Here is a 21,838-nt window from a genome sequence, read left to right as displayed (position 1 = left end):
AGCCTGTCTGCTGTCCTGCCACCCCTCCTCCCTCCCACGCAGCAGCTCTGCGCACAGGGACTCCCTTTATCTTGTAACTCCTTCTGACCCACAGCCTGCAAGCCCTTCTGAATTTGTTTCTCACATACCTTCCCATTTTAGCCCATACACGCTCTTCAAAGTCTCTTCAGATTTATGAGCTTTTTGACAATGCAACAGCAGGAGAGCTCCTGTACCACACCCAAGCCCCTGACAGCAGTCCCACCAGAACTTCCTTTCCCCAGCCATTAGGGCTGTTGCCCACTCCGACAGAAGCAGTAGGCTCAGCAGCCGTAAGCCCGAGGTGAAAAGATAATCATTCTTACATTTCCCCGACTCCTAAAATCGAAGCGTGAGCTTTGCTTAGGGTATTTTCTGAGGCGAATGTGTCCGCAAATGCTTTTCTTGTTTTTCATAACTACACCAAAGACAGAAACGATCTTTTTCTGTTAAAATCACATTTACTCCAACAGTGATCTGAACAGCAGCCAAACTCCTCCCGGCAGTCTGTGTACTAGAGTAAGCTGAGCAAGTGTCTCACCCACACCTGACCCAACCGCAGGAGATGCTAGAGGCCTCCAGTGATCTGACAGCTGGAAGTGGTGATTCTGTTCTAAACCAGGGACTTCCAGTGGGTAGTGCATCTTCTCTTGCTGGGCAGCAATCGATGCCAAGCAAGGTGCATGTCAGCTAAACATCTGTGCTGGCAACAGTTTCTGTTCAATCTTGTCATAGCAAAACAAGTGAACTATCAGCTTTGGGACTAATTGTGCATTTTGTTTTGGGGTATAATGTCACAATTACATTTATCCTCCACGCTTCGACAGTTTCTCCAAATGAAGGTTAGGATCTTTTGCTCACCACGCATCATAACAATATTTACAGGGAAGGGCAGAGCTAAACAGTTTCTTGGAGTAGCTTGTTGTAAGCCAGGGTATTGCTCGTAGCTATTGCATTTTTCAGGCACTGCCAGAAGTAGGGCTGAGATCGAGGGTTCGTTGGCCATTCCAGGACAGAACTTCTGCACAGCCTCTTCCTCAGCCGGACATACCGGGACTTCTGCAAAACCTTCTCAAGAAATATCAAGATAATGACGTCCATTTTTTCGTCTAGAAGCCGCTGGTGGGCCATGTAAAATGCTGTCTTGAAGCTGCCGCTTTTAATATACTTGTTGGTCAGCACAAATATGGTCTTTTTGCTCAGCTGAATGCTCTGGGAAAGGTTGTCAAAGACTGGCTGTCCCGGGAGCCAGTCCCTCTCTTCCAGGCATAAATTGAACTGTCTGGCTTTTTGATCTTCCAGCCTTTCAACCAGTTCTGTCAGCACCCACTCATTCACAGCTGGATCTGCATTGTCATAGGCAATGAAAGCGTCGTAGCAAGCATCTGGTGAAGATAAACGCCGATAGCCCTTCAACTTGGCAGTGCAGTAGTGGTAACTATACCACACATCCCAGAAATAGAGATGGCTCGTCACTGTGAACACCATAAAGCCTAGGACAGTTGAAGCTGACAGAGCGTACAGGATCAAGTACGAGGTGTCCAGCTCACAGGTATACAGATCCAAGAAAACCACGCTCCTTCCTTTATGTGCCCCTGGGCCGGCACAGGTCACGTCTGTGGCCAGAAGAGGAATAGTCACTTGGGTCTGATTGATCCACCAAACAAACCACACGGCATCACAATTGCACTTGAAAGGATTGCCATGCAAAAGCAGCATCCTCAGGTTGTTAATGACATTTTCAGGGAAGCTAGATTTCTTAATTATTTGGATCTTGTTTGAGCTGAGGTCCAAGTGTTTCAATTTAAAAGCACCTCTGAGAAAATGTTTGGTTAGCCGTTGAATGCGATTGTTTCGGAGCATCAGTTCTTGGAGCGTTGAAGAGCAATTGGACAGTTCTCGGGGAACAGTAGCCAGAAGGTTATTGCTGAGGTCCAGAGTTACTAGTTTCTTCAGATAGTGGAGGCTTCCCCAGTTGAAACTCTTCATCTGGTTATTGGTTAAGTTGAGGATCTTGAGCTCTGGAGGCATAGCTTCAAAAACACCATGAGGCAAAAAACTGAGCAAGTTGAAGGAAATATCCAGTTGTTCCAGGCTGGTCAGATTCTTGAAGAATGACAAGTATCTAGCATTCCCATCCATCCATAAAACATTTAAACGATTTCCTCTGAACTCTAGAATTCGAAGAGATTGACTTTCCATTCCTGTGTTAATAGAGGTAGAAATCTCATTCTCATTCATCATCAGCTTCTTCAGGTGGGCCAAGTTTTTCATAAAATTAAGCACATGAGTAACACCTTCTGCCAGAAAATAATGTTTGTTATTGCTCAGGTCTAGAGTTTCTAAGAGTTTTAGCTCTTTGAAAGCAGTTGAGTATAGCAAGTCAATCCTGTTGTTAGAAAAATCCAGGTATTTCAATCCAGACAAGTAGTAGAATTCACTTCCATTTAAAGTCTGACTTATTGCATTCCCCGACAAATTGAGGCATCTGAGGAAACTAAGATCACGGAAGTCTGAGGGGTTAATAAAAAATATGTTGTTTCTGCTTAAATCCAGAGTTTCTCCATATTTCAGGCACTCTTCCATAACTGAAGGTTGGTAGGAAGCAGCCTCTTTGTCTTTGGACCTGCAACTTCGCCCATACTCATCATACCTGAAGTAATGCATCTCTTGTAATACTTGCCTGTTGTATTGCTCCACTGAAATCCTAGGATTAGAGCAAAATCCATAAAAGTTGCCTTCACCTGAAGAAGGAGAAATTTTATTCACTGAGAGGTCTATGAGTTTAAGAGCTGGGAATGCCTTGAACACCCTCAGGTCAGCAACTTTAATGAAATTAGTCCCGAGATCCAACACTGTTAGATTTCTAAGACTGAGCAATGGATCTAGATTTCCTTCTCTCAGTTCTTTAAAGACATAACCCCTGAGCCTCAGGGTTTCCAGGTTAGAGAGGGAGGAAAATGTCTTAGACAGATTCAAGAATGGAGAATACATCTTCAGTTCAAAATTAAAGGACAGATCAAGCACGACAAGGCTGGGGATAAACTTTAAAAACTGAGCATCTCCAATCTCCTTTATGAGGAAATTTTGGGAGAGGTCAAGCTCTTTGAGATTCCTGATGTTTTTAAACCAACTGCTGGGTATGCTCTGAAGAGAGTTACTGTGAAGTCGCAAAATTCTTAAATTTTCCAAGGAATAAAAAGCCTTTGAATGTATCTCAATTGTGCTCTTGGGGCAGGGAATACAAGGATATGGGGCATTATAGCAGCGTGGGCAATTACCACTTAGATCAAGAATTTCTAGGTTGTGAAGGGCACTTAAATCATGTTCTTGAACCACTTGAATCATGTTATTGTAAATATACAATTCCTTTAAAGTAGATGACAAATTGGGTGGAATATGAGTTAAGTTGTTAGACTTCAGGGATAGTACTGTTAATTTTTTAAGCTCCAGAAAGGCCGTTTTTTCAATTTCAAATGAAACATTGCACGGATTACGGTAGTAACAGTTCTGTCCCAGATACAATACTTCTATGTTTCCTAGCTCTGACAAACTGGCTTGTTGGATAGAAAAGATACTGTTCGCTTCCAGGCTCAGCAGCCTTAAAGTAGTAGGAAGACCGCGGGGTATTTCCAGCAGCCGGTTTGCATCCAAGTACAATGATTTCAATCTTGTCAGGGCAGCAAAACTGCCATTCTCAATCTTGGGTCTCGTGGTGCACACATGATCTTTGGGCCCCATTCTGACAGGCACACAGTTGCATCTGAAGTCAATCTCCACGAGGTTTTCAAGATGAGCAAAGGATGTTGGATAGATATGGGGGATATGGTTAATATTCAGGGTAAGGTTGGTAGCGTTTGCAGGGATCCCTCTGGGGACTTCTATGAGACGCCGATCAGTGCAGTCCACTGTCACAGTACCTTCAGAGGCTTTAACATCACAGGGTAAACTTTTGGGAAACCAAGCTCCTGACAGCAGAATCGGAAATAGGAAGAGCAAGACAAACGTCAATGCATTTGACATCTTTGCACGAGGTACCTAAAAATAAGGAAATAGGGAGGTATTAATTTAATGCAATGAGGACATCTCATAGGACATCAGGTCAACCACGTACTGGGTCAGACCAAATATACAGCTAACCTGGGGTCCTGTGTCTCACACTGGCTAGAAGTGGATGTGCAGGTAGGATTGTAAGTTTGGGGAAGGCATATGTTGGTATTTCCTCAAATGCTTTCTTTACTTTCTTATCACTAAGTGTTTTAAGATAAATGTCACTCTCTAAATAATGAATCATAAAAAAAAAATCTACTGAAAAAATGACAAGGCAGGTGATTAAAGCCTACGCCTCTGTGAATATTCTTTTTTTAAGGGGAAATAAGCGGTGTTAAATATCCAGCAGATTGCAATTGTACGATAGAGTAAATGAGCAAAGTTAAATTTTCAAAGCATATGAAAGACAGAGAAAATCTATAGTGACTTAAAAGCTAGTGTAAACTTTCAAAGCCACCCTGACTAACAGGTGAGTGCCTAATTCGAATTTCACATTATCATAAGAATTCTTCCTCTAATAAGTGTTAGAATGGATGTACGGCTGACCTAAGGCAGTCGATGGCTATATTTCCATATGGTTTAATACCAGCTTGCATTTTCACTGTCCAATAAGGACAGAGGGCCAAGAGCAAACTGTATCAATGCAAAGTGTAAAAATGCAACTCAAAGACAGATTTAAGATTGAGCACGTCCCATAAAAGAATAATAGTCAGTAAATAATCGGAGCCAAAATCCTACAGACACTTAAAGAACCTTCCAAAACACACTCTGTCTGTCAAGTCTTTGTGGTCTTGCCTACTTTATAGATTTGTGTGTACTATGGGAACAGCAATAAGCTTTTAATATTTCACAGCTTACTAGTTACTTCCTCCGCAGCAGTCAATGTCAAAGAAACCCTGTGCCTCTGGCCAGAGGCAGCCAGCCAGGCAAGCAGGCTGCCAGCCTCGGCTTGCCCAGCACAGGCAGAGGGGCCATGACCATTTTGCTGCCTTGCACAGCTTCTTAACTGCCTGTGTCTGGTGCTGGTCAAGAGATTTAAAGATAATAAAACCCACAATAATCAACATCATCATTTCTCCCTGGAAAACTCAGTGTTGAAGGCTTGGAGATGCATGGCGCACAGAATGCTCTTAAACAACCAGGATTAGTTATGTGTGGAATAATATTGACTAAATGTGAATACCCAGTTAAGCGGCTGAAAATCGGATGATTAGGTAAAGTGTTCAAGCTACACGGAAATGTTTTTTCGCTTTAGCTGGGACACAAGAACTTATAAAGACCCGCTCAAACAGTAGGTGAAAACCCTGTTGAGTGTTGCCTAAGACAAGCCTTGCAGGTGACACAGACTTGGAGACTAATTGAGGCTTCCTGTTGTACACTCTGTTTACTTAGACCACTGTGTCCCCTCTATAACTTTGTGTTTCTGTGTTACCTTAGATAACTATGCTAAATCTACCTATGCATCTGTGTATCTGGAGGAGTGCTCTGGTGGCTAGCAGGGCAGCAGATGTGAGAGAAGCCGGATCAAGTCTCACACAGCACCGCACTTCTGCTATCTAGATTCAACAGCCAAATGGAGTCACTGTGGGGATTTGTTCAGTCAGCTTTCGAATACAAAGGTTCAGTATGGTAGGAAAAAATGTAAAAGTCCACTGCAGGCCTTGAATCCAGCGTATTGTCACATGAGATTTGTATCAGCAACCTGGTACTGTACTACACCACAGCCTTTCCTCTACCACGATTTCCTTTCCCATTGCCAGGAAGTGCTACAGTGCTTTCTTCTTTTCAGCAGATCCTCAGAACGAAGGCAACGTAGCTAAATGTCCCGGCTGGCAGGCATGACTATCATTCATACAATTACTCAGGGAAAGGTAACCTGGACTAACCAGGCTATGCCTGTGAATTCACATTTCATTATTTTCAACCCTTGTGAAGTCATTTGTTAAGAATCAAAATGACCTTCATTTGGTTTACAGCAAATTCACTTTGGAAGCTCACCCAGACGGAGGCCACTGGGTGAGACAGTTCACCAGTGTCTTCAGTACAGTCTAACCAATCATCAGCTTTAGAAGATGATTAACTTTTCTGTTTCCTGATGTAGACAAGCACTTGGATGAAAATGGTGAATAAGAATAATCAGCGTAGGTAAGTGGGGAGCCAATTTGGAGAAGACAAAATGCATTCAATTCCTCCCACCATCCTAGCTTTTTTTTTAGAACTCTTTTTCCTCCACTAACATGGGCAGGGATGTGGGAGGGAGAAGGAAGGACTCCACCATTGATATCAATTACATGGAAAACTGAAGGTCTTTCTTTGAATGAAATGGGACATTGCCGAAGAAAACTCTGGATACGTTCTTGTAAATATTTTGCCTTCCTTCTTTTCCAAGGGACACACTATATTATGCATGTAAAAGACTTTATTAGACTAATGAAAAACCAGAGAGTGCCTGTCCTAACCGAATGACCCATGGTGCCCCAGCTCCTGCCTACCTCCTTCCCTTGCTTTACCAGACCAACGTACCCCAGGGGCCAGGGTTGTTAGCCAAGGCAGGTGCCCATGGAGCACGGCAGAGAGGTGGCAGGGAAACTGCAGAGACTCTCTGCACTGCAGGACATGTCGTTCCTTCACATGGATGCCATTTACCTTTACCCATCGATGCACACCACAGCAGACCGTGAAGTGCCGACCCTCGCCAGCCACGGACACGGTACCTGCAGCCACCGAGGGAACTACTGACAACCGCCGCGGATCAAACTCCAGCAGCCTGTCTTCCTTCAAAAGAAGGAAGGAAAACCTCTGCTTCTAACTGGGGGTTAAACCACAGATATTGTGCTCTTGAGGAAAAGTTAATTAGAACCAACCTTTAAAGATTTGCTAAACCAAATTGAAACCCTCTGTCCAAGCACTAGAGCAGGACTTGGGCAAGGTGAGATTGCAGCCTAGATCGCCACAAACTTTCTACATGAACCCATGCTTGGCCGCTGCAATCAGGCACCTAATTTTAGGTGCTTACCTAAGCTCCTCAGTTCATTGCCACCAACCTGGGCTGCACTGACATTCAAGAGAGAGCGGGAGAGAGGAGAGAGAGGCCCCGCTGCAGGCGCTGCTCAGCTCTGAACATGGAGGGAGCTCTGCCTGACTACAGACCGAACAGAGACTGCCACTGCAGGTTTAGGTGCCTAAAATTAGGTGCAATGAATCTGGGCCGTAGAAGTCTTCATGAATACGTTTGTAGGTTTCTTAAGAAGTCAAAAAATGCCTTTTGAGACATTCGCAAGGCTCAGATTTTGAACTCTCACTTATTGCAGTAGTTTTGGGAAGCTAAGTGGTGTTGCAGAGCCAGCCTGGCTCTTACCATCTTTGTGCTTCATTTCTTTGTATATCCCTCTGTTTCCCGATACCCTTTTAATGCATTAGCTATTTTAACTGTAAACTGTTACATTCTGGTGCTGTGTCTAACTATTTGCATGTGGAACACCTTGTGTCTGTTGTAGTACCAGAACAAATGGAAAAGATTGTTTTAATTAGAAGAAACAAGCCACGCTGACTTGTGCAACGTCTTTGCAATGAGAAGCTAGTTTAAAAGTGCAGCTAGAGGTATGCATGTGAACTGTCCTTTTCTCTGTGATCTATGCTTGGCTTTATAAGAAGTTCAAAAAGCACTAATCTGCTGATATTAACTAGCACGTGCACAAACCCGTAATGATTTAGGGTATTCTTCAAATCTTCAGAAACAATACAGCTAGGTGTTTCTGAAGGAAGTTTTTCTGTGGCGGTTCCATATGTATTTCAAGAAGTGGCAAGGGGAAAGGCTAGAGAAAAAAGAACAACTCAGAACCTATAGCAATTAGAAAAGACATTATTATACTCGTTCTGTTACACAGCAGTACAAATAAATGCTAGCCAGTTAGTATTAGCACAAATAAATGCTTTCCTTTCCTGTCATTATGTATTGCAGCTTCTAACCACAATAGTAAACTGGAACATTTAGAAAGCAGAAAAGGAGATTATGGTCTTGAAAGTCTTCCGCAAGAGTTTCAGTCAAAGAAAGAGGTCTAAGAGCAAATTTAAAATGAATGTTTAACATACCATTTTCTGTGTGCTTCCAGATCTGGCAGATTTGTCGTTGGAGGAGACTGTAAATCAGAGCAGAAGAAAACAGCATAAAAGAGGCCCCCACTGGTTCAGCTCAGGTGCGGAGGAGAGTATAACATGACATAACTCAATCAAGACAACAGCAGTAATCACTACTCTATCACTACTCTTCAGCTGGACTTTGACTTGAGAAATAGATGTGAAACAAGTGCTGCAACCTACTTCCTCAAACATTTGTACTTAAAACAACAGTACCTCATTTACTCCTCCACCCTCCATAAAAATAACTCAGTACTCTTATTTTTTCCCTTTTAAACAAATTCTCACATGTGCTGTTTTGACAAAAGTGGTTTGTTTTTTTTTCCTTTTGGTCTCATGCTGCAATTTGTTCTCTTTGCTACTTTTGAACAATGTTTTCAGTTCAAACTGTGTGTTTTACCTAGCTACAGTGTCATACCATAAAGAACTATAATAAGACCTACTCCAAATAGACGAACATCCAAGCCACAGGGAACCCCAAAGGAGGGGAACTGCAAAATACTTGGTCACAGAGTGTAAGATTAATCAGCTAGCAGGCAAATGCTTTACATAAGGTTAACACTCACTTCAGACAACTAAGATTTGCAGAAGCTCAAGTTCCTTCTCCCCCCCCCTTTTTTTACTATAAGCTGTACAAACAGACAGAAATTGTTAATTGATGTTAAGAATATTTTAGACTTTGAAGTTTAGTAATTATTATTATTATTTCGGGTTCATTTCTGCTGCAAATACCTTCAAGAACTGGGACAAATCTCTTAAGCTGAATACCTGAAGTGAATGGGACTTTGGGGAAGGGAACCACAATAAACCAGGAAAAAAAGGATAGTGGTAAGGGCATAGGAAACAGCATGCAAAAAAGTAAAGACTGCGTGGGAGGGTGTAGAAGGGACCAAGTTAAAGATGACATGGAAAGACTTAAGCTGGTGACAATCCAGCATTTCATGGAACACAGTGTCTGTTTAAGAGTTTCTTCCTTAGAAGTTTCTATGCTTAGCAGGACAGACTAGTTCAATGGTTAGGATGTTTATTAGGTGGTTGGGGGTTTTTTAATGTCGTCTTTCCCTACATATTTTTCTTTACATTTTAAATAGCAGTTCATAATTTCTCTGACTGTGGTGGAGCTGAGGAACTCATTTTGGAAGACTGGAACCTGAAGAATGAACAGGGAAAGAATTTTAGTGGTCGAGTCATATAGACATAAAAAACCCAAGGAAGTGTACCGCATCCGTACTGTTTCAATCAAGGCCTAGGAAAGGGCTCCTTAATTCACTGCAGGTTCAGGACTATATTGCTCACCTTTGTGCCTGATTACTAGAAGCACTATAATAAAGTACGATTCCTCTGCTCTTTACTGGTCACTGGATTTTTCTTTTCATGCAGGATGCACTGAGGTGTTCATTGGGGGTTATTATAACTAATGCAGACGTCTCACTAAAATCCTGCTGCGTTCTGCAAGGCCATTCAATGCATCTCTGGTAGGACGAAAGCCTTCACTGCAAACACCCTACACTAGCTTTTCCACTCCGAATATTTCACAGATTGTATGTCACCAGAAGAGAAAGTTAGCTTCCACTCATTTACAGTTATCCACCTTATTGTAAAGCAAACGTGCTTAATTAATTGTGAAATCAGAGAATGACTTGGCACAAGCTGGATTGTGAAAGTGGATTTCTTCAAGCACCTAACCATGTCCCTGGTATATGACACTGGAACATGGCTTAAACATGAGAAGCTTAATGCCCACCCGCTTTGGTTGTAAGTAGGTTTTCTGAAGCACCGTGTCCAGTCACCCAACCCTGTAATTTTTAACAAGCGCTCAGAGTCTTCCGAGATCTTCCTTGCAGGCTATACCTATAAACTTTGGAAATTTTAATAGCTGTACCGACGCTTTGATTTTCTTTTGGACTAAGGCTGATTTTATTTTTTTTATATTAGGAACTCGGTGTCACCCAGCCAAGAGAACATGAGTTTCAATTCCGTGCAGAGTGAAACTGCAACTTTAGCGGAATGCTAATAGAAACACAGAGCGCTTTTTTGCTTTTTTTTTTTTAACCTAAGAAATGCAGGAAGCAAAATACAGCCGTATTTCCCTTCAAAAGGTGGGGAGTAAATGCAGGGGAGCTCAGCAGTCCAGAACTTCAGAACTATCATTTGATTTTTAGAGGCACAGGGAGTCACTGATTTACCGATTTTAAAAGTTCAGGCTTCCCTCAGACGTTGTGCAAAATCTCTTTTGCCTCCTGTGAAACGCAAACTAACCGAAAGTAGAAAAGTACTTCCTACTGCGCCATGCGCTAGGGGAGGACCCACTGGTAACAGCGCATGTATTTTGCCACTTCTGTGAGCGGAGAATGTAATTTAAAATAGAGCAAGTGTCTTTACTCTCCTTAATCCATCATCTACAGGTTTGGTTTTCAGTTAGATTGAAATTGGACTGGAGAACATTACATTTTTCTTTTTTTTTTCCTTTTGTCTTCTAAATGAAAACTTACAGCAAGTTGCTTCAGTTCATTGTCCTGGTTTCAGCTGGGATAGAGTTAATTTTCTTCATAGTAGCTGGTATAGTGTTATGTTTTGGATTTAGTAGGAAAATAATGTTGATAACACACTGATGTTTTCAGTTGTTGCTAAGTAGTGTTTATACTAAAAAAGTCAAGGATTTTTCAGCTTCTCATGCCCAGACAGCAAGAAGGCTGGAGGGGCACAAGAAGCTGGGAGGGGACACTGCCAGGACAGCCGACCCAAACTGGCCAAAGGGATATTCCATACCATATGACATCATGCCCAGTATATAAATTGGGGGGAGTTGGCTGGGAGGGGCGGATCGCTGCTCAGGAACTGACTGGGCATCGGTCAGCAAGTGGTGAGCAATTGCATTGTGCACTGCTTGTTTTGTATATTCTAATTCTTTTAGTATTATTATTGTCATTTTATTATTATCATTATCATTATTTTCCTTCCTTTCTGTCCTATTAAACTGTCTTTATCTCAACCCATGAGTTTGGGTTTTTTTCTGATTCTCTCCGCCATCCCACTGGGTGGAGGGAGTGAGGGAGCGGCTACGTGGTGCGTAGTTGCTGGCTGGGGTTAAACCACAACAGTCCTTTTCGGCACCCAACATTGGGCCTGACGGGTTGAAAGCAACTGGGCCAGAGTTATCATGTTGTACTTTGTAGCACTGGCTTATGATACGATAGAATTGCTGGTCATGAAACTAATCTGCTATTTGTACTCAGCATTGCCGTCACCTCCGTACTTCGGGAGCCGTCTATCAGAAACTATTAATAATTACACCTTGTACCTTTTCTCATCGGAGAGCCAGTCCATGGGGGAGACACATTTCTTCAGCTTCCCCTTCTCCTCCAGGCAAATTACAGTAGCTCTTGAGAATTTTGAATATCCTTGGGATGTTCAAACCAGCATGTTCCTATTGCTATGTCTCCTGAATGTGTTCCAGGTCTTGTTTAAGGTTAAACAACTGTTTAGGAATACCACTTGGAAATCTGCCCCAAGTCTTAATAGCCATGGGTGGCATGGCATGTGGGAGAATATGGGCAGGTATCTAGAGAACTTCTCACTTCCAATGGTTTGGAACTTCACTCCCAAACAACTACAGGACCCTGATAAAGTGACAGTATATTTGAAAGGGAAATGCTGTGGCTGTTCCAAAGAGGCACAACTGTTGTGGTTTAACCCCAGCCAGCAAGTAAGCACCACGCAGCTGCTTCCCCCTCCCCCCTCCTAGTGGGGTGGGGAGGAAGAAAGGAAAAAAAAAAGTAAAACTCGTGGGTTGAGATAAGAACAGTTTAATAACTAAAGCAAAAATAAAATACACTACTAACTAATAATAATAATAATTGTAATGAAAAAGAATACAACAAAAAAAAAAGAAATAGCACCCAAGAAAAGACAAGTGATGCACAATGCAATTGCTCACCACCCACTGACTGCTGCCAGAGCAGCGATCCACACCTCCCAGCCAGCTCCCCCCTGTTTATATACTGAGCATGACATTCCATGGTATGGAATACCCCTTTGGCTAGTTCATGTCAGCTGCCCCGGCTCTGCTCCCTCCCAGCTTCTTGCACACCTGCTTGCTGGCAGAGCATGGGAAACTGAAAAGTCCTTGGCTGAAGATAAGCGCTACTTAGCAACAACTAAAACATCAGCGTGTTATCAACGTTATTCTCACACTAAATCCAAAACCCAGCACTGTACCAGCTACTAAGAAGAGAGTTAACTCTGTCCCAGCTGAAACCAGGACAACAACTTACTACACCGTGCTGGGCCCTGGCTAGTATCTACCAAACACTGCTTGATACTATGCAGCACCCTCAGGGGGACGGGAGAGAAAACAGACCAACAAACACGGCAGCTACTCCAACCCCCGCGACAGGCACTGCGGCTGAACCAGAGAACCAACCTGTGCTGGCATCAGTTGCCCCTATACAGAAGAAGAAATATACAAAAAAATCAGTTCGCTTAATAAGGGATGATGATGAACCACGGTCATCACAAGAACAGGAGGAAGAGGCAGAACCAGAGGTAATCAATCACCCAATCTCTATCCCTGAGTGAGCTGCGGGATATGTGAAAAGATTTCAGCCGTCGTCCAGGTGAGCACATTATCACCTGGCTGCTCCGATGCTGGGACAATGGGGCTAGTAGCCTGGAATTAGAGGGTAGGGAAGCCAAGCAGCTGGGATCACTTGCTAGGGAAGGTGGCATTGACAAGGTGATTGGAAAAGGGACACAAGTCCTCAGCCTCTGGAGACGACTCCTGTCAAGCATAAAGGAAAGGTAGCCCTTCAAGGAAGATGTTATATGTCAACCAGGCAAGTGGACCACCATGGAAAGAGGTACCCAGTACCTGAGGGAATTATCTGTGCTAGAGATGATTTATTATGACCCGGACAACACACAATTACCCAGAGATCCAGACAAAGTTCAATGCACACAACCCATGTGGCGGAAGTTTGTACGGAGCGCACCATCATCGTATGCCAACCCATTGGCAGTACTGACCTGGAAAGACGAAGAGGCACTGACAGTGGATGAAATGCCTCGCCAGCTCCGGCAATATGAAGAAAATCTCTCTTCCTCCCTACGAGCCTGTGTTTCGGCTGTGGAAAAACTGTCCAAAAAGTCTGAAGAACTGATCGAACTGATCAAAAATTCCTACTCCCCACCTGTACAAACCAATATCTCAGCTATTAGGAGTGAGCGTTCCTCTGCTCAAGAGACAGAATACAGAAGGTACACACCATGGGGTACCCTGTGTTTTTACCTGTGTGACCACGGAGAGGACATGAGGAAGTGGGACAGAAAACCTACCTCGGTCCTAGATGCATGGGTACATGAACTGAAAGGAAAAACAACCACAAAGGGGGATATTTCCAGGAAAGATGCCGCTCTGGTTTCCAGCGGGCAATTCCCCAGACAGAGTAGAAGGGCTTCTGACCCTCTTGAAGGGACCTCTAAGTCATTTTTACAAGAAGTGAGTAACAAATACTCTGACCAGGATTAGAGGGGCCCTGCCTCCAGCCAGGTGGAGGAAAGGGACAACCGGGTTTATTGGACTGTGTGGATTCAATGGCCTGGCACATCACACCCACGGGAGTATGAGGCTCTAGTGGACACCGGTGCACAATGTACTCTAATGCCACCAAATTATAAAGGGGCAGAACCCATCTGTATCTCTGGTGTGACAGGGGGATCTCAACAGCTAACTCTATTGGAGGCTGAAATAAGCCTAACTGGGAATGAGTGGCAGAAACACCCCATTGTGACTGGCCCAGAGGCCCCATGCATCCTTGGCATAGACTATCTCAGGAGGGGGTATTTTAAGGACCCAAGGGGGTATCGGTGGGCTTTTGGTATAGCTGCCTTGGAGACGGAGGAAATTAAACATCTGTCTACCTTGCCCAGTCTCTCTGAGGACCCTTCTGTTGTGGGGTTGCTGAGGGTCGAAGAACAACAGGTGCCAATCGCTACCACAACGGTGCCCAGGTGGCAGTATTGCACCAACTGCTCCCTGATTCCCATCCATACGCTGATTCATTGACTGGAGAGCCAAGGGGTGATCAGCAGGACTCGCTCACCCTTTGACAGCCCCATATGGCCAGTGCGAAAGTCTAATGGAGAATGGAGACTAACAGTAGACTATCGTGGCCTGAATGAAGTCACGCCACCGCTGAGCGCTGCTGTACCAGACATGCTAGAACTTCAATATGAACTGGAGTCAAAAGCAGCCAAGTGGTACGCCACAATTGATATTGCCAATGCATTTTTCTCAATCTCTTTGGCAGCAGAGTGCCGGCCACAGTTTGCTTTCACTTGGAGGGGCGTCCAGTACACCTGGAATCGACTGCCCCAGGGGTGGAAACACAGCCCCACCATTTGCCATGGACTAATCCAGAATGCACTGGAAAAAGGTGGAGCTCCAGAACACTTGCAATACATTGATGACATCATCGTATGGGGCAACACAGCAGAAGAAGTTTTTGAGAAAGGGAAGAAAATAATCCAAATCCTTCTGAAGGCTGGTTTTACCATAAAACAGAGTAAGGTGAAGGGACTTGCACAGGAGATTCAGTTTTTAGAAATAAAATGGCAAGATGGACGTTGTCACATCCCAATGGATGTGATCAACAAAATAGCAGCTATGTCTCCACCGACTAGTAAACAGGAAACACAAGCTTTCTTAGGTGTTGTGGGTTTATGGAGAATGCAGATTCCAAATTATAGTCTGATTGTAAGTCCTCTTTATCAAGTGACTCAGAAGAAGAACGATTTTAAATGGGGCCCTGAGGAACAACGAGCCTTTGAACAGATTAAACGGGAGATGGTTCATGCAGTAGCCCTTGGGCCAGTCCGGGCAGGACCAGATATTAAAAATGTGCTCTACACCGCAGCCGGGGAGAATGGACCTACCTGGAGCCTCTGGGGAGACCCGAGGTTGACCTCTAGGGTTTTGGAGTCAGGGATATCAAGGATCTGAGGCCCGTTATACTCCAACTGAAAAGGAGATATTAGCAGCATATGAAGGAGTTCAAGCTGCTTCAGAAGGGGTTGGTACTGAAACACAGCTCCTGTTAGCACCCCAACTGCCAGTGCTAGGCCGGATGTTCAAAGGGAAGGTCCCTTCTACACATCATGCAACTGATGCTACACGGAGTAAGTGGGTTGCACTGATCACACAACGAAGTCGAATAGGAAACCTTAGTTGCCCAGGAATTCTGGAAGTGATCACGGACTGGCCAGAAGGCAAAGATTTTGGAATATCACCAGAGGAGGAGGTAACATGTGCTGAAGAGGCCCCACTGTATAGTAAACTGCCAGAAAATGAGAGGCAATATGCCCTGTTCACTGATGGGTCCTGTCGCATTGTAGGAAAGCATCGGAGGTGGAAGGCGGCTGTATGGAGTCCTATACGACAAGTTGCAGAAACTGCAGAAGGAGAAGGTGAATCGAGTCAGTTTGCAGAGGTGAAAGCCATCCAGCTGGCTTTAGACATTGCTGAACGAGAAAAATGGCCAATGCTTTATACTGACTCATGGATGGTGGCAAATGCTCTGTGGGGGTGGTTGCAGCAATGGAAGCAGAGCAACTGGCAACGCAGAAGTAAACCCATCTGGGCTGCCCCATTGTGGCAAGATATTGCTGCCCGGCTAGAGAACCTGGTTGTGAAAGTACATCATGTAGATGCCCACATACCTAGGAGTCGGGCCACTGAAGAACATCAAAACAATCAACAGGTAGGTAAGGCTGCTAAGATTGAAGTGGCTCAGGTGGATCTGGACTGGCAACATAAGTGTGAATTATTTTTAGCTCGGTGGACCCATGACACCTCAGGCCATCAAGGAAGAGATGCAACATATAGATGGGCTCGTGATCGAGGGGTGGACCTGACCATGGACACTATCGCACAGGCTATCCATTAATGTGAAACATGCGCTGCGATTAAGCAAGCCAAGCAGTTAAAGCCTCTTTGGTATGGGGGACGATTGCTGAAATATAAATATGGGGAGGCCTGGCAGATTGACTATATCCCACTCCCACAAACCCGCCAAGGCAAGCGCCATGTGCTTACAATGGTGGAAGCAACCACCGGCTGGCTGGAAACATATCCCGTGCCCCATGCCACTGCCCAAAACACTATCCTGGGCCTTGAGAAGCAAATCTTATGGCGACACAGTACCCCAGGAAGAACTGAGTCAGACAATGGGACTCATTTCCGGAACAATCTCATAGACACCTGGGCCAAAGAGCACGGCATTGAGTGGGTGTATCACATCCCCTATCATGCACCAGCCCCTGGGGAAATCGAGTGATACAATGGGTTGTTAAAGACTACATTGAAAGCAATGGTTGGTGGGACCTTTAAACATTGGGATACACATTTAGCAAAGGCCAGCTGGTTAGTCAACACTAGAGAATCTGTCAATAGGGCTGGCCCTGCCCAATCAGAACTTTTACGTACTGTGGATGGGGATAAAGTTCCTGTAGTGCACATAAAAAACATGCTGGGGAAAACAGTCTGGGTTACTACTGCCTCAGGCAAAGGCAAACCCATTCGTGGGATTGCTTTTGCTCAAGGACCTGGGTGCACTTGGTGGGTGATGCGGAAGAATGGGGAAGTCTGATATGCACCTCAAGGCAATTTGATTTTAGGTAAGAATAGCCAATGAATTAAATTGTATGATTTTAATTGCTATATAACCCTGCCACTGTATGTCATCACTACTAGAGTTGTTATATGCTATATCAACAGTATTACAGTAAGAATTAACAGATTAACAAAGAAAGAACTTTGATAAAACCGAATGAAACACAGTAGTGGTGGAACCAGAACTGACTGCAGCATGAAACAATCCAACACTACACACCATCCTCCTGCTGTGCCCGATGTCACCCGCCCACCACACCACACCAAAACCCGATCCTGCTCTCCCAGCTGAGCGGACTTTGCACCATCCCTCCTGCCCAGAAAGACTGTTATGACAGATGGAGCCCAAAGTCATGGACTAAATGAACTCAACAAACATTTTAAAGGGACATTTAAACAGACATTTTAAAGGCCTATAGATTAAGGGAACGATATCTGTGTATATGTATCAAAAACCAGGAAAAGTGGTGGTGATTAATTGAAAATGTATCAGAAAGTGTGGGACCTGGACATGACGTAGATGGTATAGAATAAGGGGTGGATACTGTCCTGGTTTCGGCTGGGATAGAGGTAATTTTTTTCCTAGTAGCTGGTATAGCGTTATGTTTTGGATTTAGTAGGAAAATAATGTTGTTAACACACTGATGTTTTCAGTTGTTGCTAAGTAGTGTTTATACTAAAAAAGTCAAGGATTTTTCAGCTTCTCATGCCTAGACAGCAAGAAGGCTGGAGGGGCACAAGAAGCTGGGAGGGGACACTGCCAGGACAGCCGACCCAAACTGGCCAAAGGGATATTCCATACCATATGACATCATGCCCAGTATATAAACTGGGGGGAGTTGGCTGGGAGGGGCAGATCGCTGCTCAGGAACTGACTGGACATCGGTCAGCAAGTGGTGAGCAATTGCATTGTACACTGCTTGTTTTGTATATTCTAATTCTTTTAGTATTATTATTGTCATTTTATTATTATCATTATCATTATTTTCCTTCCTTTCTGTCCTATTAAACTGTCTTTATCTCAGCCCATGAGTTTGGGTTTTTTTCTGATTCTCTCCCCCATCCCACTGGGTGGGGGGAGTGAGTGAGGACTGTGTGGTGCTTAGTTGCCAGCTGGGGTCAGACCACAACATTTATTTATCAAAATCAGGATTCTGTTGTGTTTATCTTAAAGCTCAGTAGTTTAACTAAAGTCTTAAAGTCTTGCAGTAATGTCTTTTCTCTCATGTGCTAACCCTCATACCGATAATTATAATAGCACCCCAAGAATTCATGGTTAATACGACTTTCAGTGTAACATTGCATAATGTACTCAGGAAATTATCAAAGAGATAAGTTAAGTTGCTCAATTTTTGAAATACATAAGTTGACTCTTCTAACTGATGTAGACAGATGTACGAAAAGAACCACAAAGAGAAATGGATAGCAAAATTGAGGAAATGATAACAAAATCACCTGCAGAAGCCTTAAGGGATGTAAAAATGTAGGATCCCTGCTGATAACAGTTGCAGAAATGTGTCTGCAGGCACTAAAAATAACCAAAACAGTAAACAGAAGACAACAGTAGAGAAGACTGGCCCACAACAAGGGCAGAGGAAGCCTCAGAGCTCTGTTGAGGGAGGAGACCCGCACAGATCTGCGCTAAGAGCGTACTCAACCGCCCGGTGCACTGACATATGGCTGAGGGAGCCACTAGCACCACAGAAATAGACTTTCCCATTTCTGAAAGCTGAGGCTACCCCAGGCTACCCCAGTGCCAAGACTGACCATTCGGCGTTTGCAACAGGTTAAAAATGTTTGCTTTCAGCAAACGTGCCTGACATTCAAAGAGTAGAATAGAATAGAATAGGACTATTTCAGTTGGAAGGGACATACAGTTATCATCTAGTCCAACTGCCTGACCAATTCAGGGCTGACCAAAAGTTAAAGCATGTTATTAAGGGCATTGTCCAAATGCCTCTTAAACACTGACAGGTTGGGGCATCAACCACCTCTCTAGGAAGCCTGTTTCAGTGTTTGACCACCCTCTCGGCAAAGAAATGCTTCCTCATGTCCAGTCTAAACCTCCCCTGGTGCAGCTTTGAACCATTCCCACATGTCCTGTCACTGGATTCCAGGGAGAAGAGACCAGCAGCTCTGTCTCCACTTCCCCTCCTCAGGAAGCTGTAGGGAGCAATGAGGTCGCCCTTCAGCCTCCCTTTCTCCAAACTAGACAAGCCCAAAGTCCTCAGCCGCTCCTCATAGGACATTCCTTCCAGCCCTTTCACCAGCTTTGTTGCCCTCCTCTGAATACATTCAATGACCTTCCCATCCTTAAATTGTGGGGCCCAGAACTGCACACAGTGTTCAAGGTGAGGCCGCACCAATGCTGAATACAGTGGGATAATCACCTCTTTTGGCCGGCTGGTTATGCTGTGTTTGATGCACCCCAGGATGCGGTTTGCCCTCTTGGCTGCCAGGGCACACTGCTGACTCACATTGAGCCTGCTGTCGACCAGCACCCCCAGATCCCTTTCTGCAGGGCTGCTCTCCAGCCACTCCTCTCCCAATTTATACTTGTGCCCGGCATTACTCTGTCCTAGGTGCAGCATCCAGCACTTCAACTTGTTAAATTTCATCCCATTAATCATAGCCCAATGCTGCAATCTATCTATATCCCTCTGCAAGGCCTCTCGTCCGTCAAGAGAGTCAACAGCACCTCCCAGTTTGGTATCATCAGCAAACTTGCTAATGGTGCATTCAACTCCTGTATCCAGATTGTTGATAAAGAGGCCCTAGAATTGAACCCTGAGGTTCAATGACTGGTCACCAGCCAGGTGTAGCCCCATTCACTACAACCCTTGGAGCTCTGCCCTTCAGCCAGTTCTTCATCCAGCGCACCACAAACCCGCTCATCCCACAGCTGGACAACTTGTCCAGAAGGCGTGAGGGACAGTATCAAAAGCCTTCCTAAAATCCAGAAGAACTACATCCACTGCCTTCCCTTCATCCACTAGGTGGGTGACTTTATCATAGAAGGATATCAAATTACTTAAACAGGACTTTCCCTTTGTGAACCCATGTTGACTGTGCCTGGTTATTGCATTATTCTTTAAATGTCTTTCAACAGTACCCAGTATAATCTTCTCCATAGTTTTTCCAGGAACTGAGGTTAGACTAACAGGTCTGTAGTTCCCTGGGTCTTCCCTCACGCCCTTTTTGTAGATTGAAATAACATTGGCTAGCTTCCAGTCAGCACGGACCTCCCCAGATTCCCAAGACCTTTGGTAGGAGACTGAGAGGGATCCTGCCATAACATCCATAGCTTCTTCAGAACTCTGGGATGAATCCCATCAGGCCCCATGGACTTGTGAACATTCAGCTGATACAGCTGGTCCCTTACAATTTCAGTGTCCACAGAAGGAAAGTCACTGTTCCCACACTCATGGTCCTCCGACTCAGGGGACCAGGCAGCCGAAGGCCTATCAATATTATTAAAGACTGAGGCAAAAACGCACTGAATGCCTCTGCTTTTTCTTCATCCCTATTAGTCAGATGACCATCTTCAACACATATCAGCCCAATGTTTTCTTTAGACCTCCTCTTGCAATTAACATACTTAAAAAAGCTCTTCTTCTTATCTGAAACAACACTGGCCAGTTTCAACTCTAATGGAGTTTTGGCCTTTCATGTCTTCTCCCTGCATATACGAACCACAGCTCTGTACTCTTCCTGCGAAGACTGACCTCGCTTCCAGAGATCATACAATTTCTTTTTCCTCTTGAGCTCCACGAGGAATTCCCTGTTCAGCCAAGCTGGTCTTCTGCCCCGCTTGCTTGACTTTTGACACAGTGGAATTGGCTGCTCCTGTGCTTTTAAAAGGTGGTTCTTAAAGACTGACCAACACTTGTGGACTCCTAAGCCCTCAAAAGCAGGTTCCCACGGTACACTGCTAAATAGCTCCCTGAACAGCTTAAAGTTTGCTCTTCTGAAGTCCAGGGTAGCAACTCTGCTGTCCTTTTTTCTCATCACACTGAAAATTTTAAACTCAACCATTTCATGATCACTGTGGCCAAGACAGCCACCTACCATCACATCCCCCACGAGTCCTTCTCTATTCACAAATAGGAAGTCTAGGAGGGCATCTTTCCTAGTTGGCTCACTGGGTACCTGTCACAAGAAGTTATCATCTCCTACAAACCTCAAGAATTTCCAAGACCTGCTCGTCACAGCAGTATGATATTCCCAGTGGATGTCTGGGAAGTTGAAATCTCCCATAAGGACAAGGGCTACTGATCCAGAAATTTCTCCTAATTGCCTATAGAATAACTCATCAGTGCTTACATCCTGGCTAGGTGACCGGTAGTAGACACCCACTACCACATCTCCTTTGTTTTCCATCCCCCTAATCCTTACCCAGAGACTCTCAACCGCATCATCCCTAACTGTAAGGGCTGTACAGTCAAACCTCTCCCTTACTTATAGTGTGACACCTCCACCTTGCCTGCCTTGCCTATCCCTCCTGAACAGCCTGGAGCCCTCCATCCCAGCACTCCAATTGTGGGTCTCATTCCACCAAGTCTCACTAATACCAATGATATCATAGCTCTGGGAGCTGACCAACACTTCCAGTTCATCCTGTTTGTTTCTCATACTTGCGTGCATTGGTGTACAAGCATTTCAGATATGCTCCTGAGCCCTCCATGCTCCCAGGAGCAGTGTAAATGTTCCCACTAGGATTGCCACCCTCTAGTGATGCCATGCCAACCCTTGGCTTACCTGCTGCAATCCTGTTGGTATCTCCATCCCCCATCGATTCTGGTTTAAAGCTCTCTCAATCAGCCCCACCAGCTTACACCCAAAGACCTGTTTTCCGCATCAGGACAAGGGGATCCTGTCAGGCCTCAACATACCTTGTCTCTTGAAGGCTCTTCCATGGTTTGAAAACCCAAAGTTTTGGCGGAGGCACCAGTCCTGGAGCCAGGT

At 44.6% G+C, this 21,838-nt stretch overlaps 1 protein-coding gene across 1 annotated transcript; it reads right to left on the bottom strand.

The window, feature by feature from the left end:
* Window positions 1-915: 915 nt before the first annotated feature.
* Window positions 916-21,665, bottom strand: TLR7 (toll like receptor 7). Its single transcript, XM_050915801.1, has 4 exons — window positions 21,632-21,665; window positions 8,161-8,207; window positions 6,715-6,843; window positions 916-4,056 (listed from the first exon to the last, which is right to left on the bottom strand). Exons 1-4 carry the CDS (start codon window positions 21,663-21,665, stop codon window positions 916-918), a joined length of 3,351 nt encoding a protein of 1,116 aa, XP_050771758.1.
* Window positions 21,666-21,838: the final 173 nt, after the last annotated feature.

Source organism: Gymnogyps californianus, chromosome 1 (genome assembly GCF_018139145.2).
Source record: "Gymnogyps californianus isolate 813 chromosome 1, ASM1813914v2, whole genome shotgun sequence".
NCBI lineage: Eukaryota > Metazoa > Chordata > Aves > Accipitriformes > Cathartidae > Gymnogyps > Gymnogyps californianus.
The sequence above is the reverse complement of the archived record's forward strand: the minus strand, read 5'-3'. Positions and strand labels throughout refer to the sequence as shown.

Coding starts and splice junctions, on each gene's coding strand:
- TLR7 (XM_050915801.1), bottom strand. CDS start 21,665: ATGGGGGATGGAGATACCAACAGGATTGCAGCAG. Junction 6,844..8,160: donor CTGGAAGCACACAGAAAATG/GTATGTTAAACA, acceptor CTTCTTTTGAAG/GAAGACAGGCTGCTGGAGTT. Junction 4,057..6,714: donor GTGTGCATCGATGGGTAAAG/GTAAATGGCATC, acceptor CCTTATTTTTAG/GTACCTCGTGCAAAGATGTC.